We start from the raw sequence: 27,698 nt of genomic DNA, 5'->3' as shown, positions 1-27,698 counted from the left end.
CCTTAGCGTTACGGGAACCTGGTCTATAAGAGATGGTGAAACGGAATCTGGTGAAAAACATCGCCCATCTAGCCTGATGACGATTCAGTCTCCTCGCCGCCCGGATGTACTCCAGATTACGGTGGTCAGTCCAGATGAGAAAAGAGTGTTGTGCCCCCTCTAGCCAATGTCTCCACACCTTCAGAGCTTTTACCACAGCCAGCAACTCCCTGTCCCCCACATCATAGTTTCGCTCCGCCGGACTGAGCTTCCTTGAAAAGAAAGCGCAGGGGCGAAGCTTCGGGGGCATGCCCGAGCGCTGTGATAGCACGGCTCCAACACCAGCCTCGGACGCGTCCACCTCCACTATGAATGGCAAAGAGGGGTCCGGATGCACCAGCACTGGAGCATCGGTAAACAGAGTCTTCAGACGACCAAAAGCTCTGTCCGCCTCCGCCGACCACCTCAAACACACCGGCCCCCCCTTCAACAGTGAGGTAATGGGAGCAGCCACCTGCCCAAAACCCCGGATAAACCTTCGGTAGTAATTGGCAAACCCTAAAAACCGCTGCACCTCCTTTACCGTGGTCGGAGTCGGCCAATTATGCACGGCCGAAATGCGGTCACACTCCATCACCACCCCAGATGTGGAAATGCGATACCCCAGAAAAGAGACGGCTTGTTTGGAGAACACACATTTCTCGGCCTTGATGTACAGGTCATGCTCCAACAGTCGCCTAAGCACCTTGCGCACCAGAGACACATGCGCGGCGCGTGTGAACTCTGGGTAATGGTCCCTCGCTGAATCTGGACCCTCCCAGACCGCATTGGCCCACTCCAGGGCTTTACCCGAAAGGCAGGAGACGAGGACGTTAACGCTCTCCTCTCCCGAGGGAGTCGGGTGAATGGTCGCCAAGTAAAGCTCCAACTGGAGCAGGAACCCCTTACATCCGGCAGCCGTTCCATCGTACTCCCTCGGGAGCGCGAGCCGAATCCCGCTGGGGCTGGACGCCGTCGGAGATGGTGGTGGTGCAGGCTGGGGAATGGCTGACGACGGGGTAGGGAGACCGCTCCTCTCCCATCTCTCCATACTCGCCAACACTTGATCCATGCCCGTCCCCAGACGGTGTAGCACGGCTGTATGCTGTAAGACACGCTCCTCCATGGATGGGAGGGGCGCGTCTGCTCCTGCTGACTCCATATAACGGGTGCGGGATTCTGTCAGATCTCCCTAGGAGAGGTGGGGGGGGGGGGGGGGGGGGGGGGTGAAGTCAGGCGCAGGAGACCAAATATGCAAGAGAAGAACGTTTATTCCTGAGTCCAACCAAAATGAACAGGCACATGACCCGAAATAGAGTCCACCAAAAAGGTCCGGAACGCAGTCCAGAAAGAGCGCCTGTCCACATAAAGACACAGAAAATACAACGCAACCCAAAACCACAACAGGTAAAACAAAACAATCCCGCACGAACCCAAACTGGTAGTGCGAGAATAAATAACCCACTAATGAACCAAAACTCAAAACAGGTGAAACACACAAGACAGACAAAACCAAACGAAAAGGAAAAAGGATCGGTGGCAGCTAGTAGACCGGCGACGCCGAGCACCGCCTGAACAGGGAGAGGAGCCACCTTCGGTAGAAGTCGTGACACATGGGGGAAAAATACATATCAGCTTGGGTCTTTCCAATGCCTTGTTCACTATACATAATATGTTAATAATATGTACTCAGTGTCTCATGATTCTGCTATCATCAAGGTTGAAAATGGTTCTCCTGGTTTTAGATGTTTTAATTAGGGTGGTGTCTGACAGTGACCTCTGGTCTCTGTGTTGCCAGCCACTTGTAACAGAGTAGGTCCTTTGGCTCCAAAAACACCACTCTGAGTCAATTACGATATTGCAGCATGGCTGTTAGTGTTTTCATATACAGTAAAGGAAGGTGAGATGTGCTTCAAATTGTAGAGTTGCCAGTTAACCAATACGTATTTTAGGCTACATTTGTCACAGGAATAATTGCAAAAGCCTGCTTGCCAGTCCAGCATCTTTAATTTCACAGAGCCTCACTTCCCAGATGGAGTTTCTCTGTTTTTATAAGTATTCCATACTTGGCTCTCTGTATGTATGTTTCATCTACAAAATGTTTTTGTTAGAATTTGTCTGTCTCTTTGTACATGTGTGTACATGTGTGTTATTCTTTCCCCTCCTTTGGCTTACTCCACTGTTCCTTTTGTCCCTGGGGAAAAAGAGAAAAGCATCTCCCCAGCCCAGCAAGACACGGAGCAGCCAAACATTTTTTCATTTCTAATCACACCCTCCCTCTAATTGTGGTTTGGATATCTCCTTTCTCTCCTCACTTGCATAGCTCTGCTGCTGCAGCAGTCTCACCTTGCAAGTCCATACAAGCCAGGCACTTCTTTTGACATGCCTTCCTGAACAATAGCTGTGGTGTAAATAAAGAGGTGTGTGTGTGTGTGTGTGTGTGTGTGTGTGTGTGTGTGTGTGTGTGTGTGTGTGTGTGTGTGTGTGTGTGTGTGTGTGTGTGTGTGTGTGTGTGTGTGTGTGTGTGTGTGTGTGTGTGTGGCACACTGTGGAGCGGAGCGCTGCCCTTGCAAGGCTGAAGTCTCTGCTTGGCAGGCTGAGGCAGAAGTCGTTTTAACAGTGTTCCTCCCAGGGCCTTGTGTGGAAAAACTACAGGGAAAACTGGCACAATATAGGGCCATAGTTTTCTCTTGTTTTAACTCAATCAGCCGTGGTTAAAGAACAATAAAGGGTTGCACACACCTAGCATGAATGCTAAATTACATGCAGATTGTTTACAGTCTGAGCTTTTCATACTCTCAATAGTTACCATTTCAATTACAACTGTGTTCTTGTTTTGTTTCCCTTGATCATTTTTTGGAACACTTCCCATTTGATCAGCCTATTTCATGTTATTCAGGCATACAGTCAATATATGCAGCAAATATGAAAAATACAAGATTGTACATTAAAGGTCAGAGGCAGAAGGCGCTACCCGCAATGACTTGTTAAGTAGATGTAATGTGAAACACATGGTGGACTTCAAACCAGGGGCTGTACATTGGCTTTGAGCTGGGTCGATAAACCAAAAATTGTCGACTCCAACCATACCAATCACTTATCGCAGGCACATTGCTGATATAGCTCATTACACTAAGTAGCCTATACTACAGAAATGTGAAGTTGGAAATGAAATAGGTTTGCAATATGGGTGATTGTTAATGGGACAATTGATGGCTACAACATGAAACTAGTAGTAGTTTAAAGGATCATAAAAAAAACTTGTTATCAATTCAGGCAATTTATCGCAATATGGATTTTTGTCCATATCACCCAGCTCTACATAGGCAACAAAGTACCTCCTCACACTACTAGGAGATTATAGGCTGTGTCCAACATGACGATCAGCTAATCTGGGCCTGACTCTGGACACTTCCAAGAAGTTAGTCAAGTGTGTCTAGAGAGAAATACTGGGCCTGGTACACACTGGAATGCCTGTGGGAGTGGTGACTTATTGTAGCATGCAGGGCTGGCTCCAGGCAGAAGCAAAAAACGATTTGGGGGGGAACTCAATTTAATGAGAATAGTAGAATGCACAAGGTGCAATTTCAAAATGTGGTTGTGCACCAGCAGTTTTTCTCTTGTTATGTCAGTCACTAAGATACACTTTTGTTTGTCACTCTCACTAAGTTATCATTTACATGGCTTAAGTGTTGGCAAAATTTGTAGAATTGCATGACATTTCTTATAAAATTGCTAAACTTGTCTCCGCCCTTTGGCAAAATGTGTAGTTTGGGGGGGGGGGGGGGCTGTTAGCATGCATGGCATCCTGTATGTAGGAGAGAATGAATGGCCTGGGGGAAGATTGAAGTCATTCTGAGTAATGCAGTCAGAATGTAGTGTTTCTAATATTTCTGTTCATTTTATCTCAACAATGGACCCCCCCCCCCCCCCCCCACACACACACACACACACTGCCCATACACTAAAACACCCGCCGGTGAGAGCTCACTATGTGGTCACACTCATTTACACACACAAATTCTCTCTCCCTAACCCTCTTACCATTTAGAAATATTGTGATCCTGTTTGTGTCAATGTCTGTATGGAACAGTGAAAATAGATAATACTGTAGCTAGTTGTCAGAGAGTTGTTGTCTGTTGAAAGAGGCTCGTATGCTTCCTTCCTGTCCCATCATCACTTTGTATTGGACCCTGTGTAGAGCTCTGTAGAGAGCAGAGGGGCTTCTCTCATCATCCTCTTTATCCAAGAGGGTCTCAGCCTGCGGTTTAATGGTACAAGTGGCAGTTTGTCAATCCCCCCACCACTTTGTTCAAGGGGCTAAGCGTACACAGGAAATGCACATGCATTTACACAGACACACACACTCAGGCACAGAGTCATCATGTTGTCATACTCCCATTGTCAATAAAAAGCTGGAGCTAAAGCACTGACTAACGGAGAATAAACTGGACGCTATCAAAACAAAGAGAATCGCACACTCTATATAAGCTTCCAGTAATTTATTGGGTGAAACACCAATGTTTCAGTATCACTGTGCCTTCTTCCCGTTGGTGTTTTACCCAATAAATCACTGGCATTTTATACAGTTGAAGTCGGAAGTTTACATACACCTTTACATACAGCCAAATACATTTAAACTCCGTTTTTCCACAATTCCTGACATTTAATCCTTGTAAAAATTCTCTGTCTTAGGTCAGTTAGGATCACCACTTTATTTTAAGAATGTGAAATGTCAGAATAATAGTAGAGAGAATGATTTATTTCAGCTTTTATTTCTTTCGTCACATTCCCAGTGGGTCAGAAGTTTACATTCACTCAATTAGTATTTGGTAGCATTGCCTTTAAATTGTTTAACTTGGGCCAAACGTTTCGGGTAGCCTTCCACAAGCTTCCCACAATAAGTTGGGTGAATTTTGGCCCATTCCTCCTGACAGAGCTGGTGTAATTGAGTCAGGTTTGTAGGCCTCCTTGCTCGCACACACTTTTTCAGTTCTGCCCAAATATTTTCTATAGGATTGAGATCAGGGCTTTGTGATGGCTAATCCAATACCTTGACTTTGTTGTCCTTAAGCCATTTTGCCACAACTTTGGAAGTATGCTTGGGGTCATTGTCCATTTGGAAGATCCATTTGTGACTAAGCTTTCACTTCCTGACTGATGTCGTGAGATGTTGCTTTAATATATCCACATAATTTTCCACCCTCATGATGACATCTATTTTGTGAAGTGCACCAGTCCTTCCTGCACCAAAGCACCCTCACAACTTGATGCTGCCACCCCCGTACTTCACGGTTGGGATGGTGCTCTTCGGCTTACAAGCCTCCCCCTTTTTCCTCCAAACATAACGATGGTCATTATGGCCGGACAGTTCTATTTTTGTTTCATCAGACAAAAGGACATTTCTCCAAAAAGTATGATCTTCGTCCCCATGTGCAGTTGCAAACCGTAGTCTGGCTTTTTTATGGCGGTTTTGGAGCAGTGGCTTCTTTCTTGCTGAGCGGCCTTTCAGGTTATGTCGATATAGGACTGGTTTTACTGTGGATATAGATACTTTTGTACCTGTTTCCTCCAGCATCTTCACAAGGTCCTTTGCTGTTGTTCTGGGATTGATTTGCACTTTTCTCACCAAAGTACGTTCATCTCTAGGAGACAGAACGCGTCTCCTTCCTGAGCAGTATGATGGCTGCGTGGTCCCATGGTGTTTATACTTGCGTACTACTGTTTGTACAGATGAATGTGGCACCTTCAGGCGTTTTATAAATTGCAAGGATGAACCACACTTGTGGAGTTCTACTATTCTTTTTCTGAGGTCTTGGCTGATTTCTTTTGATTTTCTCATGATGTCAAGCAAAGAGGCACTGAGTTTGAAGGTAGGCCTTGAAATACATCCACAGATACACCTCCAATTGACTCAAATGATGTCAATTAGCCTATCAGAAGCTTCTAAAGCCATGACATAATTTTCTGGAATTTTCCAAGCTGTTTAAAGGCACAGTCAACTTAGTGTATGTAAACTTCTGACCCACTGGAATTGTGATACAGTGAATTATAAGTGAAATAATCTATCTGTGAACAATTGTTGGAAAAATTACTTGTCATGCAAAGTAGATGTCCTAACCGACTTGCCAAAACTAAAGTTTGTTAACAAGAAATTTGTGGAGTGGTTGAAATAGTTTTAATGACTCCAGCCTAAGTGTATGTAAACTTCCGACTTCAACTGTATGTATACAGAGACTGTGCGACTCTCTTTATTTATTTTGATATCTTATTTTTATATCATTGTCAAACATCACCAGTGGACGTCTCTCTCTCTCTGTCTGTCTCCTGTGCTGCTCCTGTTCGCCTCAGTCAGTGTAATAGGTGTGGAATAACAGTATTTCTCAGTCAGTGTAATAGGTGTGGAATAACAGTATTTCTCAGTCAGTGTAATAGGTGTGAATAACAGTGTTTCTCAGTCAGTGTAATAGGTATGGAATAACAGTGTTTCTCAGTCAGTGTAATAGGTATGGAATAACAGTGTTTCTCAGTCAGTGTAATAGGTATGGAATAACAGTGTTTCTCAGTCAGTGTAATAGGTATGGAATAACCGTGTTTCTCAGTCAGTGTAATAGGTGTAGAATAAGAGTGTTTCTCAGTCAGTGTAATAGGTGTGGAATAACAGTGTTTCTCAGTCAGTGTAATAGGTGTGAATAACAGTGTTTCTCAGTCAGTGTAGTAGGTGTGAATAACAGTGTTTCTCAGTCAGTGTAATAGGTGTGGAATAACAGTGTTTCTCAGTCAGTGTAATAGGTATGGAATAACAGTGTTTCTCAGTCAGTGTAATAGGTATGGAATAACAGTGTTTCTCAGTCAGTGTAATAGGTGTGGAATAACAGTGTTTCTCAGTCAGTGTAATAGGTGTGAATAACAGTGTTTCTCAGTCAGTGTAATAGGTGTGAATAACAGTGTTTCTCAGTCAGTGTAATAGGTGTGGAATAACAGTGTTTCTCACTCAGTGTAATAGGTGTGAATAACTGTTTCTCAGGGACTGACTTTCTCCCTCTTTCCCTGATGCCTGTCATCACTCGTCCAAACGTAAAAAGCTGTCAGGCTGTCTCTAAGAGGGTGATAGACAGGACAAAAATCTCCTCACTGTGTCTGTGTCTGTCTGTTTGCTTGTCCGTGTGCCTGTGTGTGTGCGTGTGTGTGTGTGTGTGTGTGTGTGTGTGTGTGTGTGTGTGTGTGTGTGTGTGTGTGTGTGTGTGTGTGTGTGTGTGTGTGTGTGTGTGTGTGTGTGTGTGTGTGTCTCTACTCTACTCTACTCTACATATAGTCCCGAAGCTGGGGTCAGAGAGATAAAGCATATGTCCCTGGTGCCATGAAGTGCTGTGCTAGGTGGGACTCTACACAGGGCAGCAGCCAGAAAGCTTTACAGTGTGTGTGCAGGCAGGCAGGCAGGGAAGAGCCTGCCCATGTCATGCTTTCGTCCACTTAATGCTGCTAGCTGAACAGTTTAGAGTTTTGTTCCTGTTTAAAGCCCAGGTAGCGTCGTCTCTCCTCCCTCCTCATGTCTGAGGAGATATTGTTAGAACTTAGCCGTGAAGGAAATAACTTGAAGGGGTTTTCTGAATGTTGTGTTGTTCCCTGTGTTGCTGCTATCATACACTCACCACCATCTGGACTCTACAGAGATATGGAGTCTGTCTGAGCTCTTGCTTTGATCAGCATTCTCAGAAGAGGCTAGAAATGCAACCTTTTAGCACAATTAGGAAATACTGGCCTGAAGAGGAACTTTTTTTATAAGATGTGTAATGCTGGGCAATTATATTGTAAGAAATTTGTAATGAAGTAAAACCAAAGTTACAATAACTAGTTTCAGTGATAAGTTAGAACTTGCTGTATCTGTATCTGGAAGATGTCTGGTTTAGGTGGTGAAGTTAATCCCCTGGAACATTCTACTCACGCTGTTCTCTCTTGACATGCGTTGGTTGTTGACTGTTGGCTGTTACAGGGTCATGGTGGGGATGGGAATGCTGGTTATTTACACCATCTCATGGGCACACATCTGTCTGGCTCTGTGTCTCGCTATGATGACAGCAGATGTTTGACTCTCAAGACATGCAGGATAGCTGATAGTGCTCTACGCTACGATGGGATCTTGGAGGCATTGTCCCAAATCCCCCTGTTCCTCCTGATTGTTCTGCCAGTGCCGCTGGTCATCGATTGTTCACGGAGACAAAATGTTGGTATTCATCTCCTCTTGCACTGTAAACAACAGCTGGGCAAACTTAGAGGGGTTAACTTGTTTTGAGGCTTCACCATGTGGACTCACCTGTCCTTTGATACCCCATAGAATGTGTGCCAGTCCCTTTTTGTCTGTACCTCTTTTTACATTCTAGCAAGGCAAACATTTGTCATTGTGAAAAGCCTAATTCAAAAGTAAACAGTGGGATTCCAACAATGGGTGGAATGCGTTTTTTTTTCACCCCCTCCCCACTTTGCCTGGGTGTGTGTGTGTGTGTGTGTGTGTGTGTGTGTGTGTGTGTGTGTGTGTGTGTGTGTGTGTGTGTAGCTCCTTTACACTGACAAGGTTGGGTTGGGTGCAGGAAAATTGCAGAGCAGGGTGCAGGGTCTTAAATTATCTGTAGGGAATGATAACCACAACACAGTGGACTTGTCCCAACTCTTAGAGGGACACAAAGGTCACACTAGTTTTGATCTTTTTCCTGTTCTGGAAAAATATAAAACATTTGGCTAGGGCTGGCACGGTAATTGTATAATCATGTAACCGATGATTAAGGATTAAAATAAAATAACCTTCTTAATAAATAAATAATAAATTAACAAATAATGCATTGAATATAATGATACAATTATAATAAAATAAATGTTTTATACTGTATATACAGTACCAGTCAAAAGTTTGGACACACCTACTCATTCAAGAGTTTTTCTTTATTTTTTACTATTTTCTAGATTGTAGAATAATCGTGAAGACATCAAAACTATGAAATAACACATATGGAATTATGTAGTCACCAAAGAAGCTTTGCACAATCTTGGCATTCTCTCAACCAGCTTCATGAGGAATGCTTTTCCAACAGTCTTGAAGGAGTTCCCACATATGTTGAGCACTTGTTGCTTTTCCTTCACTCTGCGGTCCAACTCATCCCAAACCATCTCAATTGGGTTGAGGTTGGGTGATTGTGGAGGCTAGGTCATTTGATGCAGCACCATCACTCTTCTTCTTGGTCAAATAGCCCTCACACAGCCTGGAGGTGTGTTGGGTCATTGTCCTGTTGAAAAACAAATGATAGTCCCACTAAGCGCAAACCAGTTGGGATGGCGTAATTCTGCAGAATGCTGTGGTAGCCATGCTGGATAAGTGTGCCTTGAATTCTTAATAAATCACTGACAGTGTCACCAGCAAAGCACCCCCACACCATCACACCTCATCCTCCATGCTTCACGGCAGGAACCACAAATGCACATATCATACGTTCACCTACTCTGTGTCTCACAAAGACAGCGATTGGAAACTTTTTACTCATCAGACCAAAGGACAGATTTCCACCGGTATAATGTCCATTGCTCGTGTTTCTTGGCCCAAGCAAGTCTCTTCTTATTATTGGTGTCCTTTAGTAGTGGTTACTTTGCAGCAATTCGACCATAAAGGCCTGATTCACGCAAGACTCTGGGTCTTCCTTTCCTGTGGCGGTCCTCATGAGAGCCAGTTTCATCATAGCGCTTGATGGTTTTTGCGACTGCACTTGAAGAAACTTTAAATTTTCCTTATTGACTGACCTTCATGTCTTAATGTAATGATGGACTGTTGCTTCTCTTTGCTTATTTGAGCTGTTCTTGCCATAATATGGACTTGGTCTTTTACCAAATAGGGCTATCTTCTGTATACCACCCCTACCTTGTCACACACAGCTGATTAGCTCAAATGCATTAAGAAGGAAAGAAATTCCACAAATTAACAAGACACACCTGTTAATTGAAATACATTCCAGGTGACTACCTCATGAAGCTGGTTGAGAGAATGCCAAGAGAGCGCAAAGCTCTCATCAAGGCAAAGGGTGGCTACTTTGAAGAATCTCAAATATGAAATATATTTAGATTTTGTTTATTAACACTTTTTTGGTTACAACATGATTCCATATGTGTTATTTCGTAGTTTTGATGTCTTCACTATTATTCTACAATGTAGAAAATAGTAAAAACAAAGAAAAACCCTTGAATGTGTAGGTGTGTCCAAACTTTTGACTGCTAATGTATATTTTTTGATCAACTTCATATTCAAGTCAACAAACTTTACCCAAAAGCAGCAAAGTAAAAGTATGCCTAGTTTACATCTAACAACCGATATAAGGAGAGACGCGAGGAGGCAAAACTAGGAAGTTTTAGATTTTTTTTGTGGAATGAACAGCTGACTGAAGACGGGACTGCTGGGCATTCAAAAAGATGAAGCATGTGTTTGAGTCCGTTTCCACGGTAACATGGACTCTTTGCATCGTGATGAAACTTTGTTGCTTCTTGTTTCAGCAAGGTGTTGTAGCAAACAGTCTTTGGTTGCCTAGGTAACCCCCCCAACCCCTTCCTACAACAGCAGCACATGCAGTCAGAAAATGTTGCTATCCGAATGATAATAACAAATAACCGTCATCCAAAATCCCATGACCCACACAGCCCTATGTTTGGCTGTTAGTAAAAGTGTGATAACTGACGCTGCATTGTTTAATGAGGAACATATCAGTTGATGAAGTTTGCCAAAAATGGCTTTGGTCTAATCTATGAGTTTTTTGGGGCAATGTATCACCCATCCAGAAAGAGAGAATAAGTGAGAAATAGAGGGAGAGGGTGAAAGAGCAAGATATAGGGAGAGACAGACAGACAGACAGACAGACAGACAGACAGACAGACAGACAACCCCATCGGACCCCATCCATCCCAAGGGAGTGGGACCGGGAAGCAGGAGATGATCACACCAACGGTTGGCTGGTTGGCTCCAGTGAAAAGAATTGGTCCAGTCAGCGGTTTCCTTTTGAAAAAGGCCCGGGATTGTTGTTGTTGGGTGTTCAGTCAGGGGAGAGAGGATTTGGGGGAGAGATAAAGTTATTTATTAGCCAGAGTAATTTAAATGGGAAACTCTGCCATGATGAGGGCGGATGAAAATGGGAACTGGCATGCCATGCTGACTGGAAATGCCAAGGGTGGCATGTTGCCAGGGAAGTAGGCAAACCTATAGCTCAGGTTTTGGACTGGTGGGGATGGTACTGACCCAGAGAGAGAGATTAGGGCTCTGTTTTTTTAGCTCATGTTTTGGAACTGAGCGAGTAGTCTGTGCGGTATCATTAAGACATTACCAAGATGATCAGGTATCAGATTATCTGTTTAAATGTTAAATGTCTTCAGTTAGATTTGTATGGGTTCTTTGGGTCAGTAATGTCCTTCCACAGAGATAGACTCAGGGCGGCAGGTAGCCTAATGGTTAGAGCGTTTGGCCAGTAACCGAAAGTTTGTTGGATCGAATCCCTGAGCTGACAAGGTAAAAATCTGCAGTTAACCCACTGTTCTCCAGGTGCCGAAGATGTGGGTGTTGATTAAGGCAGCCCCCCGAACCTCTCTGATTCAGAGGGTTCAATGCGGAAGACACATTTCATTTGAAAGCATTCAGTTGTACAACTTTCCCCCTTTCCCTCCCCCACTATTGAACTATTATCAAATTCTTATACTTTTCCCCTCTTCTCCAATTGCATTTAACAATCTCTTCACACCTTGACTAAATCAAGGATCACCTTCTGATCACCCCCCTTTCAGTGATTTCTACTCCACTGTGAGGATGTTTTTACTAGCCCAAGAGGTGACAATCTTTCCAAAGTCCTTCCTGATCCTCTGCTGAGGGCCCACTATAAAGCTCTCCTGCCTGCCTGTCCTGGGTGGATGGAGTTTAAAACATATTTTAACCGATTTGTGTCATCTAACCATTTTGATATCAACCTCAAGTAGCCACTGGTTTCAAGACACAGTCACCTCCAAAATGATTGGCAGAATTAAAGAGCATAAAAATACTGTATAAAATAAATAATACACATGAGCAAAATTTTATGCTTCAAAAAATTTGAAAATTATATTATTTCATACTAATACAATTGTTCAGAGAATAAGATTTTGCTTAACCAATTGTGAGCACTCGAGGGGTGTAAGGGTGGGAAAGGCCCACTTTTGGCCCCATCTGGTGGCTAAACGACTCGTTACAAGGTGTGGCAGCTCTCCACAGAGGCTTAATAGACTGCAGCTGCACACCTTGCTGCCATTAAGGCTGCAGCAGCACATAGGCCATGCAGGGGCATTCACATGGTAGAGATGTGAGGAGGATATACTGAAGCTCTGTCGCAATTGTTGGACCAGCCAGAAGAACTGAACCTCAATATGATTAAGGTTTGAATCACTCCATACCCTGGGGTAAAAGACGGTCTTCCCCAGTATTTAAGTTTACTTTAGTTATTGAATTAAATGGCCAGTGTTTGTTTTGTAGCATTTGCCATGTTTGAGTGAGAACTTTATTTTGGGACATGAAGATTCCCAAAGCTACATGTTAAGCCTTTTGAGTTAATAAATCCCCATTTGAGAACTGCATTTCCTTGTCTGACTCTTGGTTTTGCACTACGGTGCATGTGGCACACCTCTACCTACAGAGTAATAAAAAAAGATAAGTGTCAAAATTATTGACACCCCTGTTTATATACTTTGTGCACCCTCCCCTTGTGAGGATAATGGCACTTAGGCTTTTTCTACAATGTTTCATGAGATTGGACAACACCTTTTGGAGGGATCATTAGACCATTCCTCCATACAGAATCTATACAGATCCTTGATGTCCTTCAGTCTGCTTATGGACAGCCCTTGTCAATTAAAATCAACAGGGTTCAAGTCTGGAGACCGATGGCAATTGTAAAATGTTGGTTTTTGTGGTAACTTAACCATTTCTGTGTGCTTGGGGTCATTGTCTTGCTGGAAGATCCACTTGTGGGCAAGTTTCAGCCTCCTGGCAGAGGCAACCAGGTTTTTTGGGGCCATTGACCTTAACAAGGGCCCCAATTTGACCAGTGGAAGTAAACCCGCCCGATAACATCAAAGAACCACCCCTATATTTTACAGTAGGAATGAGGTTATTTTCTGCATTTGCATCATCCTTTCAATGCTGAACCCACCACTGGGGGGTGTGTGGCCAAATAGCTCTATTTTAGTCTCATCTGACCATAGCACTCGGTTCCAATCCAAGACCCAATGCAGTTTAGCAAACTCCAGGCGTTTACACTTGTTTGCTCTCAAAGGCTTTTTTTTATGGCAGCCCTTCCAAATAGCCTATTGGCATGGAGGTATGGAGACTGTGACCCCCCAAGATGTGGCCAAGTTCTGCCAACTGTGGCCCTTGGACTCACTTTGCATTGGGGACAAGATACGCTTGCGTCCTTTGCCAGTCAAGTTTACCACTATTCCAGTGGTTTTAAACTTCTTAATAGTGGTGTTATTTTTGTTGTACTAATTGCCTGGTTTATGAAAGTAAACCACCATTTGTCTTTCATTTCAGTCTTTTGCCTTTCCCCATGGTGATGGATGAAAGGGATTGTACATGCTTCTTTCCTCATTTTTATATTCCAGTGAAACAGGAAGCCATGGAAGGCCACAATACTTAAACTTAAAAAAAGTAGAATGTTAATGGAGATTTTAATTTAGCTAGATTTTATTTATGTCAGTCTTTAGGATGGCAATTTTTAAATGAATATAATTAGCAAAAATGTTTTGCATATATTGCTCTGTATTTGTATTATGTTATACGGTCTTTTTTGCTCATCAGTTTTTAATATATCTGAGTGTGACAATGGGTGCCCCCCTGTTGGTAATTCGACCATGATTAGTACAAGTTTAGACAGCTGGCTAGACTAACATACCAATCTAAAAAAAATGGGCTAACAAGAGAGAACTGCTGATGCACAACCACATTTTGAAATTGCACCACTATTCTAACTCGCTAGTTATTTTTTGGGAGGGGATGATCCACGGGCCTACAGGACTGCCAGCTACCCAGTTTATGAATGTTCAAGTAAACATACCATAATGCACCTATTTCCTGTGTGAAGCTCCCAGCCTTACACCATCTCAGGTTTTGTTTTTCCTTCCAATCCCAGGCCCTGTATAATGGTCCTGCTGGGTGTAACCTAACTAACCTGGGCATACATCCCAAATAACACCATATTCCCTATATAGTGCTACTTTTGACCATAGTCCTTTGAGTTATAGTGCACCAAATAGGAGATAGGGTGCCATTTGGGACGCAACCCAGGTTCTATCTGGAGACATGAGACTTCAACCCCTATAAATCTCTTAAGTAGTGTTGTGTGTGTGTTTTCTGTCTGCAGGTGGCTCAGAGCTCCAAGGTGTGGGGAGAAGTGCCGCTGCCCGAGGACCTGGATTCATCGAGGACTGTTGTCCAAAGATCTCAGCGCTTCCTGGACGATGACGAGGACTTCGCTGCCAATGAAGCATCAGGAGGTGGGGTCTAGGGTCAACACAGCTGGATCGCAAACCAGCTTTCTTTTCATAGTCAAACTTTTATTTATGATATTTTAAGATCATGATTACAACACTATACTCTACACAACTTCATACTACCCCTGAACTGTTCCTTACAAAACTGCAAACAATGTTAAGTGGTCCCATCCATAGTGAACCTAACTGTTTACTGTAACTATTATCTCCACCATAATCCCTTGGGTGCACAGGGGTCTGTAATACCTACATGTTTCAAGCAGACCACCACAGTCTCTAAGAAGACCAAGGTAACCTGTCTAAATATCGCCCAGTAGCACTCACATCTTTAGTCATGCAACGCTTTGAAAGGCTGGTCATGGCTCACATCGACACCATCATCCCAGACACCCTGGACCAGCTCCAATTGGCACACCGCCCCAACAGATCCACAGATGATGCAATCTCTATTTCCCTGTCCTACCTGGACTAGAGGAACACCTGCGTAAGAATGCTGTTCATTGACTATAGTGCCCTCCAAGCTCATCACTAAGCTCAGTACCTTGGGACTGAACACCTCCCTCTGCAACTTGGATCCCGGACTTCCTGACAGGGCGCCCCCAGGTGGTGAGGGTAGGCAACAACACATCCGCCACGCAGACCCTTAACATGGGCCCCTCAGGGTGCATGCTTAGACCCCTCCTGTACTCCCTGTTCACCCACGATGGCCACGCATGACTCCAACACCATAATTAAGTTTGCTGACGACACGACGGCGGTTGGCCTGATCACTGACGACGATGAAACAGCCTATATGGAGGAGGTCAGTGACCTGGAAGTGTCATGCCAGGACAAAAACCACTCCCTCAACGTCAGCAAGACAAAAGGAAGGCCGAGCACACACTCATCCACATCGACGGGGCTGTAGTGGAGCTGGTCGAGAGCTTCAAGTTCCTCTGTGTCCATATCACTAAGGAATTATCATTGTCCACACACACCAACACCTCTTTCTCCTCAGAAGGCTGAAAAGATTTGCAATGGGCCCTCAGATACTCAAAAAGTTATACAGCTGCACCATTGAGAGCATCTTGACTGGCTGCATCATCGCTTGGTATGGCAACTGCTTGGTATCTGATCGCAAGGCGCTACAAAGGGTAGTGGGTATGGCCCAGTACATCACTGGTACTGAGCTCCCTGCCATCCAGGACCTCTATACCAGGCGTTATCAGAGGAAGGCCCTAAAAATTGTCAAAGACTCCAGCCACCCAAGTCATACACTGTTCTCTCTGCTACAGCACGGCAAGCGGTACCGATGCAACAAGTCTGGAACCAGCAGGACCCTAAACAGCTTCTAACCCCAAGCCTTAAGACTGTAAATAGTTTGTTAAATTGTTAACCATCAGCTACCCGGACTATCTGCATTGACCCTTTTTGCACTAACTCTTGACTCATCACAGCTGCTACTGTTTATTATCTATCTTCTTACATAGTCACTTTATCCCTGCCTATATGTACATACCTACCTCATTTACCTTGTACCCCTGAATATCAGCTCGGTACTGGTACCCCGTGTATCTAGCCAAGTTATCGTTACTCATTGTGTATTTATTCCTTGTATTATTATTTTTCTATTATTTCTTTTTTTCTCTCTGCATTGTTGGGAAGGGCCCGTAATGAAGTATTTCACTGTTAGTCTACACCGGTTGTTTACCAAGCATGTGACAAATACAATTTGATTTGACCCTGCTGCACTTCAGATGTATACATGTATGTTCCACTTGTTGAGTAAATGAATGAGTCCTCCCTAGTCCTCCCTGGGCCTTGAGCTATGCTAACATTCTGACCACACCTCTTTTATCTTCCCCGTAGATCTGCCCAGTGGAGAGGAGGATGGAAGCACGCCAGAACCCACAGTGGTGACTGAGATCAGCACAAGTAAGAACCCTGAGCTCTCAGCCCTGAGCATAACGCTCCCTGCACTCTTGAAAGATAAGCCACATGGTGGGCTAAAATAGATCTTAATAAACAAACACACAAATCCCCACCAGGGTCGCCTCATTTAAATGGCCACCTGTCCCATAGATGTATACAAAACATTAAGATCACCTGCTCTTTCCATGACATAGACTGACCAGGTGAATCCAGGTGAAAGCTATGATCCCTTATTGATGTCACTTGTTACATCCACTTCAATCAGTATAGATGAAGAAGACGAGACAGGTTAAAGAATGATTTTTAAGCCTTGAGACAATTGAGACATGGATTGTGTATTGGTGCCATTCAGAGGGTGAATGGGCAAGTCAAAACATTTGCCTTTGGACTAGGTGTGGTAGTAGGTGCCAGGCTTACCGGTTTGTATCAAGAACTGCAATGCCACTGTTCTTTTGTTCCGCTCAGTTTCGCGTGTGTATCAAGAATGGTCCACAACGCAAAGGATATGCAGCCAACTTGACAACTGTGGGACGCATTGGAGTCAAAATAGCCCAGCATCCCTTTGGAATGCTTTTGACACCTTGCAGAGTCTATTCCTGGACAAACTGAGGCTGTTCTGAGGGCAAAGGGGGTGGGGGGGACTAGGGCTGTTACAGAAATCGTATTACTGCCACACCGGCAGTCAAGAGTCATGACGGCAGTCAAATTCCATGTGACCGTTTAGTCATGGTAATTAGGCTTCTCCTAGCTCTGATGCTGCTGATGGTCATTAGTAGTCTACCAAACTTGCTAACTGACTGGTACTCACCACTCTATTCTCCCTCAAATCACTCTGACATTAATGCAAATGTTATCGAAAATCTAATCAAACACTTCATGAGAGCTCATGTTGCGCAACATTTCTATAGGCTATGCAATTGCATGAGAAAACAGTCATGGCCTCTTATTAAAAATAAGGGGCTCCATCAGCTTTCTATAGGCTAGGACTACTAAACTCAGCAAAAAAAGAAAGTCCTCTCACTGTCAAAATCAAAAGTAACAGTCGGTATCTGGTGTGGCCACCAGCTGCATTAAGTACTGCAGTGCATCTCCTCCTCATGGACTGCACCAGATTTGCCAGTTCTTGCTGTGAGATGTTACCCCACTCTTCCACCAAGACACCTCCAAGTTCCCGGACATTTTCTGACATTTCTAGCCCTCACCCTCCGATCCAACAGGTCCCAGACGTGCTCAATGGGATTGAGATCCGGGCTCTTCGCTGGCCATGGCAGAACACTGACATTCCTGTCTTGCAGGAAATCACACACAGAACGAGCAGTATGGCTGGTGGCATTGTCATGCTGGAGGGTCATGTCAGGATGAACCTGCAGGAAGGGTATCACATGAGGGAGGAGGATGTCTTCACTGTAACGCACAGCGTTGAGATTGCCTGCAATGACAACAAGCTCAGTCCGATGATGCTGTGACACACCGTCCCAGACCATGACAGACCCTCCACCTCCAAATTGATCCCGTTCCAGAGTACAGGCCTCGGTGTAACGCTCAATCCTTCGACGATGAACGCGAATCCGACAATCACCCTGGTGAGACAAAACCGCGACTCATCAGTGAAGAGCACTTTTTGCCAGTCCTGTCTGGTCCAGCGACGGTGGGTTTGTGCCCATAGGCAACGCTGTTGCCGGTGATGTCTGGTGAGGACCTGCTTTACATCAGGCCTACAAGCCCTCAGTTCAGCCTCTCTCAGCCTATTGCGGACAGTCTGAGCACTGATGGAGGGATTGTGCGTTCCTGGTGTAACTCGGACAGTTGTTGTTGCCATCCTGTACCTGTCCCGCAGGTGTGATGTTCGGATGTACCGATCCCGTGCAGGTGTTGTTACACGTTGTCTGCCACTGCGAGGACGATCGGCTGTCCGTCCTGTTTCCCTGTAGCGCTGTCTTAGGCGTCTCACAGTACGGACATTGCAATTTATTTCCCTGGCCACATCTGCAGTCTTCATGCCTCCTTGCAGCATGTCTAAGGCACGTTCACGCAGATGAGCAGGGACCCTGGGCATCATTATTTTTTGTGTTTTTCAGAGTCAGTAGAAAGGCCTCTTTAGTGTCCTAAGTTTTCATAACTGTGACCTTAATCGCCTACCGTGTCTGTAAGCTGTTAGTGTCTTAATGACTGTTTTTTTGCTGAGTTTATATTTATTTCTCAACTTTCCAAATGTTAAGCACATTGCTTCTCGTTACATCAGGAGTATAGCTTACCTGGCTGGCATGAAAATGAACCAAATCATAGTCGCACACCTCATGTAGTCTAGGCCATAGGCCTATATGTTTTGATACGGTTTGTATCACTAAAGTGGCCAGATAACTTAAAATGAAGCACATTAATCCGCTTTACAACAGGTGTAGAGCCTAACTGGCATACATACGCAGCATTTGAGTTTCAAGTTTGAGGAAGATAATTTTCACCATAAAAATGACCTTTCAGAACCGCAACAGCCCTAGGGGGACACATTCAATATTAGGAAGGTGTTCCTAATGTTTGGTATACTCAGCAAAACTTACTGGCAGTGGAATTTTCACACCTTGCTTGTTTACATTTTAGTCATTTAGCAGACGCTCTTATCCAGAGCGACTTACAGTAGTGAATGCATACATTTCATACATTTTTTTTTTTGTACTGGCCCCCCGTGGGAATCGAACCCACAACCCTGGCGTTGCAAACACCATGCTCTACCAACTGAGCCACAGGGAACGTTTCTGTGAGGGCCTTATTTAGTCAGTCTGTGGAAGAGATCACTCGTCTGTGGTATCTTCCCCCATCTGTGATTGTGGGTTTGTGTGTGTGTGTGTGTGTGTGTGTGTGTGTGTGTGTGTGTGTGTGTGTGTGTGTGTGTGTGTGTGTGTGTGTGTGTGTGTGTGTGTGTGTGTGTGTGTGTGCATGCGCTTGTTTGAATGCATGATTTTTTGGATCTGAACAAATCACATGTGAAAACCAAAAATTAACATGAGTCAGATGCATGGTTTTCGGACACGTGTGAAGTTTTACATAGATTTCTAACATGTAAATGTTTCACATGACACGTGGTTTCCCAACATTTCACGTGATAGTCTAAGTTTCACGTGTGCTTTTCTATCTGGCGGGATTAAAACCCGGGTCTCCCACTTGAGAACCCAATGTTTTGACCATTATATTGATTGTTCAATTCAAAATAGGGCTGTCAAATGTAATTTAAAAAAACAAATCTGGTTAATAGCAGGATTTGCTGTTATTAATCACATATTTGGAATTTGCTCAAATTGAGCATTAATTTGAGATGTTTTATACAAAAAGCATTACAAGAATATTGGCATCTAGATTTTTGTCCAAATTAACAGTTAGCAAAATAAGGTGAATTGATAAAGCAAACTTTCTTTAACCTCAATGTCAGCTTTTGACAACGCATTCTTGTTTTTAGCTGTATAGATGTATTTTGGATTTAACGCTTTCATACAATGTGATTAATCAACAACAAAAAATAAGCGCACTAAAATTACAAAAAGTTAACTCAAGTTAACCGATTTAAAACTCAAAAACATCTTTGTAGAAAAGTATCTGTTCACATTCATTCCCAAAGCAAACACATTTTCACATGTTGAGCTTAAATTTAACATTTAGAGTTCACGTGTTAACATCACTTTTTTACATGTGAGGAGAATAACATGTTATCACCTTACATGCAAATTGCAAGTTCACATTTAAAAAACATTAACATGTGAAAATCACGTTTGCAGTTTCACAATAAGAAAACTCCACTTGTAAATCTCACTTTCACATGTAGAATTGCAAGTTCCCATGTGGAAAAACAATCATGTGAAAATCACATTTGCAGTTTCACATGTAAGAACTCCACATGTGTAAATCTCACTTTCACATGTGAAAAACAATGACATTGGAAGAAGCGAAAAGAACAGAGAAGCTATCTCTCCGTGTTGCCTTATTTTTATCCTGTTTTCTGGTTTGTACGCATGGTTACGTTTTCAAAATCTATAGGTTACATGTTTAACTAAACTGTGTTGAGTTTTCTGATAATTTTGATGTATAATTTAATTGTTTTGACCGAGTGAAAAACAAGAGAGATTTTCACATGAGTGTAGACAAGCTAAGTATATCTATCTAGCTAGCTGACTTTTATATGCAAGTCAATGAGAACAAGATGGCGTTTCGGATAGATTTTTTAAATATCCGTTATAAATGTTTTTGGCTCTTAAATGGTTTTATTTTTACAAATGAGGGCTCATACTGAGTGTATTTACATGTGTACATATGAACCTCGTATATTGATATGTATTTTAGAAGGTTACTTTTTATGACATTTGTATCTAATGGTCACATGCTAATTGTTAACTGCTAGCTAGCTTAGTGATAGGCGATAGCTTGCCTTTCATTTCACCCTAGCTAGCTAGCTAGCTTCTGTTATTGTTAGATGTCCAATGTTTTTTGTTACATTTAATCTAAAGGCCTAAAAGGGATTTTAATGTATTTTAAAATGTGTGAATGCGTTTGCTTTTGGAATGAATGTGAACAGATACTGTTCTGCAAAGAGATTATTTTGAATTAGGGCTGTCAGAGTTAATCTGTTAACTCAAATTCACTTTTTGTTATCTTAGTGCACTTTAAAAAAAAATTGTGATTATCACATTGTCTGAAAGCGTTGAAAATACACTGAGAACATCCAAAATACATCATCTATACAGCTAAAAACAACAACGCAATGTCAAAGGTTGACATTGAGGTTAAAGAAAAGTGTGCTTTATCAAAAAATAGGAATGACGAAAGTTGTTGGGTGAACTATCCTTTTAACACAAGCATAATATGAATGGTTCGCATTCAGCTAAGCCAAGCTCGAAGTCTAGGAAAACAGTTTTCACATGTGAAATGGCTGTTTTAAAAAAAAGTTGTAAGAGTTTCCTCACCAAAATGGCTCAGCACTGAGGATATGCAAGCTGGATATGTACAGGTAAGGAGTCCAAAAGTCCTTAAACAGTACACCTCCTTTATTGAAGCATCCAGAGTTAGCCATGACTAAGCAGGTGAGTTACGGGTTGCTCACAGCATTAGCAGATCACACTCACAGTAGTAGATTTAAAGTCTCTAAGCCTCCAACAGTCAAATTGGATATGAGTGGTTTGTTGACCCATTGATGATTATAGATGTGAACACGCCAGACACTACTTGGGGCGGGTTTGTAGTTCTCGGCCAAATCCTGCTGGGAAGCTTGGATTAGTGGCCTCAGGGTCAAATCAGATTTGGCAGATATACATTACACACTACACAAAATGTATTCAAATACAAAAGGAAGTGGAAAAGTCTGAAAATATAATTGAGAATATATGGGATTTCTGGGGTTTTCCGCAAAATAATCGGCTGATAAACCATCCAGTCTTACTTGAGTCTCACGCGCATGTCCTACTGTATCGACATGCTTTTTCTACACTGGAGTCTTTTTTCTACTGCTGTCACGAAGAGCTTGCTATTTCTGGCAGTCAAAATGTCTATTTTAACTTTCGCTATTCAGTTCAGTTAGTGTTACAATTTGGACTTGTTGTTAGTAAATATCCATGACTAAATACTGTATCCATTACTCAGACAGAATTTTCTGTTTCAGAATCGAAAATATGCCTTGTCTGGCAGCAGTGAAGGCCGGGGCAGCAGTGTGCTGTGCTCACCGTTCCATTTTTAGATTATTATATGACAGCAGTTGGGAAGGAACTGGTTTCCTGAGTTGGATTTGTCTGGTCAACACGTTGGTGCCGAGTCTCCCTGTCCAGCGGGTTGTCCATGTGGAATGTAGGCCCTCACCTCTCCTTCCTCCCCCCTTAAATAGTGTAGAGTGATGGAAGTAGAGGTGGCACTTCTGCACCCATTATGATGCACATCCTGTTGTGTTTGCTGTGTTGAAGATTTTCTCTTTCCTAGTCTCTCAGGGACCTAACATTTGAACCGGTTGAACTGGCATTTGAAGCTGTGTGAGAAAAAAATCCAGTCTTTAACTGTTGTTGAAGGGGGGAGGTTATTTTCAACCTCTTGTCTATTGTCTTTTGGTCCACTGAAGGTTCCGAATGTCGGTTCAGCATGGTCCCTCCCAACCTCTTCTCTTGACCTCTGCAGCATATCTCGATACAGTTCTGTGGGAGACATCTTCCAGCCTGTCTTTCATCTCTCGGTATTCCACTGGTTCACATGCCCCCTCTTCCTAGCAGACATTCCTAGAGCAGACAGAGAACATTGTTTAGAAACCATAGAAACAGAGCTTAGTTAGAGAGTTCTTCCCAATGCTAATTTTAAACCAGAGGCTTCAAAATTCACTATCTCCAGTCTGACTCAGTCTGCCTTCCCTTGGTTTAAAGGCATTTTATCACAGACTACATTGACCTCGAGACTGCTTGGTTTTTGTTTTTTGTGATGTTTGAAATCCCATCTGCAAACAGTAGGTGGAAATGTATATACACTGTGTCATGTATTCTTACACTCATTTATTTTAAAACAATTCAACCATAAAATATCAATTAAAGGAAATTAATTATGTAAGTTATTTCCAGCAGAGTGACAACACTTGTTTAAGATGGGTCAAAGGCACCATTTATTTTTTCAAAAGGCTCCCAGGAAGTTTGTTTTAACTTTGGGGTCATGGGAAGATTCTCACAATGCCCTCCCTGTATATACACAATTAAAAACATGACGTTACATTTCACAAGCGATTTCACAACACATTAAGTGTGTGCCCTTAGGCCACTACTCTACTGCCACATACACTACATGACCAAAAGTATGTGGACACCTGCTCATTGAACATCTCATTCCAAAATCATGGGCATTAATATGGAGTTGGTCCCCCGTCTGCTGCTATAACAGCCTCCACTCTTCTGGGAAGGCTTTCCACTAGATGTTGGAACATTGCTGTGGGAACTTACTTTCATACAGCCACAAGAGCATTAGTGAGGTTGAGCAATGATGTTGGGCGATTAGGCCTGGCTCGCAGTCAGCGTTCCAATTCATCCCAAAGGTGTTAGATGGGGTTGAGGTCAGGGCTCTGTGCAGGCCAGTCAAGTTCTTCCAGACCGATCTTGACAAACCATTTCTGTATGGACCTCGCTTCGTGCATGGGGGCATTGTCATGCTGAAACAGGAAAGACCCTTCCCCAAACTCTTGCCACAAAGTTGGAAGCACAGAATCATCTACAATGTCATTGTATGCTGTAGCATTAAGATTTCCCTACACTGGAACTAACCATGAAACACACCATGAAACACATCCCCAGACCATTATTCCTCCTCCACTAAACTGTACAGTTGGCACTATGCATTGGGGCAGGTAGCATTCTCATGGCAATATCGTCCACTACTAAGTTGTCAGACCCAAATGGCTTGTCGTTTTTGATAGACAACAATCATTTTTTCACCTCCTCCACACTCACTTTACGGAATTCCAAATTACAATGCTTGTCTTTCAAAATGTGGTCAGTTAGATTCTGAATTTGTTGCTGGCATGTCATGCCCACGTTTGTTAATCTTTCCAATGAAAAAAATGATTTAAGTAGTGGACAATATCAGTGGGTTTTGTGATGAATAAGCCATCTGATTCAATGAATGATGGAGCTGAGTTTGCCTTTTTGCCAAAAATTCATTTAAGGTGGCCCAAAGCTTTTTACTATCATTATTCATCTAATTTATCTTTGTTTCATAGTACAGTGTGACGTGTGTAATGTGTGTGTCAGCCAGTGGCGTTGTTTGTCAGACAGCCTGGGCTCTCAGATAGTCACACCGACACGGGGCAGAAGGACAAGAGGCGGCAGCTGCAGTTATTTTGGTGTGTTCTTTGTTGTTGTTCTGCTCTGGCCTTCTCGGAGGGGGTCACTGATCACACTCAGACACACCTGCGTCACTGACGTGAACAGGGGGCAGAAAGCTGAGTAGAACTTGCTAAGGGAGGAAGGGATGGTGGGCGATAGGAGGACTACTCATGAGAGGATAAGAAAAAAAAACTGTAGTATTTTAGAACACTGTCTGTGATGGGGTTAAGCATTTCAATTTCATCCCTTAATCCTTGATTGTTTATTTGTTCACAGTGCCAAGGCATTGTCTTTGATTATTATTCAGTGTCAGTATGAATGGTTTTACTCAATGGTTCCCAAACTGTGGGACCCAAAACATTGTTTTAATTTTATTTTTTAACGAATTCTTACATTATCTTCAGGAGAAAATTAATCTGGATTGTCGGTCACAATTAAAGCTGTTCATTACATTTTTCTTCAGATTCAAGCATAAATAATGGTGCAGCCCTTAATTGCTGCTCTTGACAACATAATTTGCGGCTCCTGATAATAATCTGTTATGAGTTCTAACTGGTGACTGTGGCTCTGCATGCACTCTTCTCTGCTTTCTCCTGAACAAACCCTCACATCTCTGTGCTAGCTTAGAACAAATAAAATAGGGCAGTCAAATTGAACATGGTAAATTCATACACACGAATAAGAATGTTATCTTTCTAAATGTTTTCCAAATGGAGAAAGTTTCCATTTCTCAAAATGAGTGATAATTGATAACGGTTATATTGGGCTCAATTTTAAGAGTTGAAAGCCAACTTTGGCATTATTATAATTCAAAAATATATGGTTTCTAGTAGGCTATAGAATTAGAGAAGGGCTGTTTCTCTGAATCTCAGGCAGTAGGCTCAAGAAAGCCTGCCTGTCTTCCAGACTCTGACAAGCAGTAGCAGGTCTCTAGGCATAAGCAACATAAACACTTAGATTTTAGGAGGTCAGTCAGGGTCACAACTTACGTTTAGATAGGCTAGTACAATACACAATGTGAAACTTCTAAATTTGGTATCAGCAGTTTTCCTATTATATCAGTCACTGACACTCACTCAATTAGCCCATGTCAGCTAAAATGTTATAGATTGCTAGGTCTCGCCAGCTATCTAAACCTTGTAGTAATCATGGCCAAATTACTGATTGGGCATGCAGGGCCAAATGTTAGCAACAGCCCTGAGTAGCAGCAATCTATCCCCTGAGAAGCAGCAATCTATCCCCTGGGAAGCAGCAATCTATCCCCTGGGAAGCAGCAATCTATCCCCTGAGAAGCAGCAAGCAGCAATCTATCCCCCGAGAAGCAGCAATCTATCCCCCGAGAAGCAGCAATCTATCCCCCGAGAAGCAGCAATCTATCCCCTGAGAAGCAGCAAGCAGCAATCTATCCCCTGAGTAGCAGCAATCTATCCCCCGAGAAGCAGCAATCTATCCCTTGAGAAGCAGCAAGCAGCAATCTATCCCCCGAGAAGCAGCAATCTATCCCTTGAGAAGCAGCAAGCAGCAATCTATCCCCTGAGTAGCAGCAATCTATCCCCCGAGAAGCAGCAATCTATCCCTTGAGAAGCAGCAATCTATCCCCTGAGTAGCAGCAATCTATCCCCTGAGAAGCAGCAATCTATCCCCTGAGAAGCAGCAAGCAGCAATCTATCCCCTGAGTAGCAGCAATCTATCCCCCGAGAAGCAGCAATCTATCCCTTGAGAAGCAGCAAGCAGCAATCTATCCCCCGAGAAGCAGCAATCTATCCCTTGAGAAGCAGCAAGCAGCAATCTATCCCCCGAGAAGCAGCAATCTATCCCCCGAGAAGCAGCAATCTATCCCCTGAGTAGCAGCAAGCAGCAATCTATCCCCCGAGGAGCAGCAATCTATCCCCTGAGTAGCAGCAAGCAGCAATCTATCCCCTGAGTAGCAGCAATCTATCCCCCGAGAAGCAGCAAGCAGCAATCTATCCCCTGAGAAGCAGTAATCTATCCCCTGAGTAGCAGCAATCTATCCCCTGAGAAGCAGCAATCTATCCCCCGAGAAGCAGCAATCTAGGCCATAATTCTGGGGGAAAGCACAAACATATTTATGCAACATAATAATCACCCTTAGAATCCTTCCAAAACCACTTTTATTTGTATTTAAAATGAAGAAAATCTACAATACAAATTGCCCCCACCCTTGTCAAAATAGGAATGTGACATTGCACAATAGTAAGCTGGCTTATTTTCCTTCATTTTTTCCCTTCTTGATTTCAATATGAAAGAGGAACCAGGTACTGGTATTTGTATGTACTCTTTCTTATAAAAAAAAGGCTACATTTAAGAACTACATTTGAATAATTAACATGCTGTATATTAGTGTAACAATAGTAGCAGTTCATTTAATTGGGTGGTGGGTGATGTTCCGTCATGATGAAAGGGGGCATGGGAAGCAGCTTGCTCATCCACTGCGCCCTTGATGCTGCTACGGTCGGTTGTGCCAATAACAGTTCATGTTGCCTTCGCAAAGTGGACTTTTCCTCTCCTCTTTAGCAAACACTTCTTCAAGAGATTTAGTTTACACAGAGGGCATGTTTGTTACGGTTTCAGATACAATTCTCAACTTATTACTTGTAGCGGATGGTAACAAATACATCTGTCTAATTGACCAACATTACTGACAGGATATCACTGATGTCAGTTGGATATCAACTAATCTCTGGCCCGAAAACCAAATCCTGCATGTGTGCTCGTCAGGCCAGCAAGTCGATTTGGCTACTTGATAGTACAAAGAGAGTAAATATTCAGATGTACTTGGATATAAATATTACGGAACATCCCAATGAAAATATGTGAATAGATAATGGTGGTTCACTTATCTAGCTCATTATTCAATAGTCTCAAGTTCCCTCCAGTGCAGAGTTTATCATAGTGTATTACAGTTAGACATGGTTTCCTGCTCTACGTTATGGGAGTAACCAACTGTCCATTATCATAGTGATAATCCTTCTCCTGGGATTCGCTAAACGGTTTACAGCTTTTCTTCCGGTAGTTTGAAAAGCTAATTCACATTACTTGCTGAAATGACCAAAAGAATGTGAAACAAAACTACCCACAACTCTTTGATCTAGTAAAGACTCAGATAGTCACTGAAACAGTGTTTACCGTACGGAGTCGTCGACGACCAACAGTAGCCCAGGACTTAACAGGAGAGTTAACATTTCCAGTAGCTCTTTGAAGTTGTTCAGATGCTTCATTAACACTAATTAGTTTGGGTCACCATGAACTGGACTACCCACAAACCCTTTAGCCTTTAGGGAAGGGGCCGCCGCCGCCTTTTGACACACACTGCACTGTCATTGTTCTATGTATTTGACAGGAACACATAGGAACATCTATACTGTTTCTGGAGAATGTTACTGT

At 43.0% G+C, this 27,698-nt stretch overlaps 1 protein-coding gene across 19 annotated transcripts in view; it reads left to right on the top strand.

The window, feature by feature from the left end:
- Positions 1 to 27,698, top strand: part of LOC106567148 (basement membrane-specific heparan sulfate proteoglycan core protein) — a 162,648-nt gene that overhangs the window by 34,578 nt on the left and 100,372 nt on the right. For all 19 annotated transcript variants that reach the window (XM_082960077.1, XM_082960085.1, XM_082960082.1 and 16 more), the window contains exons 2-3: positions 14,427 to 14,559; positions 16,405 to 16,470. In XM_082960077.1, coding sequence (XP_082816203.1) covers positions 14,427 to 14,559; positions 16,405 to 16,470 — 199 coding nt within the window. The remainder of the gene's footprint in view (positions 1 to 14,426; positions 14,560 to 16,404; positions 16,471 to 27,698) is intronic.

This window comes from Salmo salar, chromosome 13, assembly GCF_965601325.2.
Source record: "Salmo salar chromosome 13, fSalSal1, whole genome shotgun sequence".
NCBI lineage: Eukaryota > Metazoa > Chordata > Actinopteri > Salmoniformes > Salmonidae > Salmo > Salmo salar.
The sequence above is the reverse complement of the archived record's forward strand: the minus strand, read 5'-3'. Positions and strand labels throughout refer to the sequence as shown.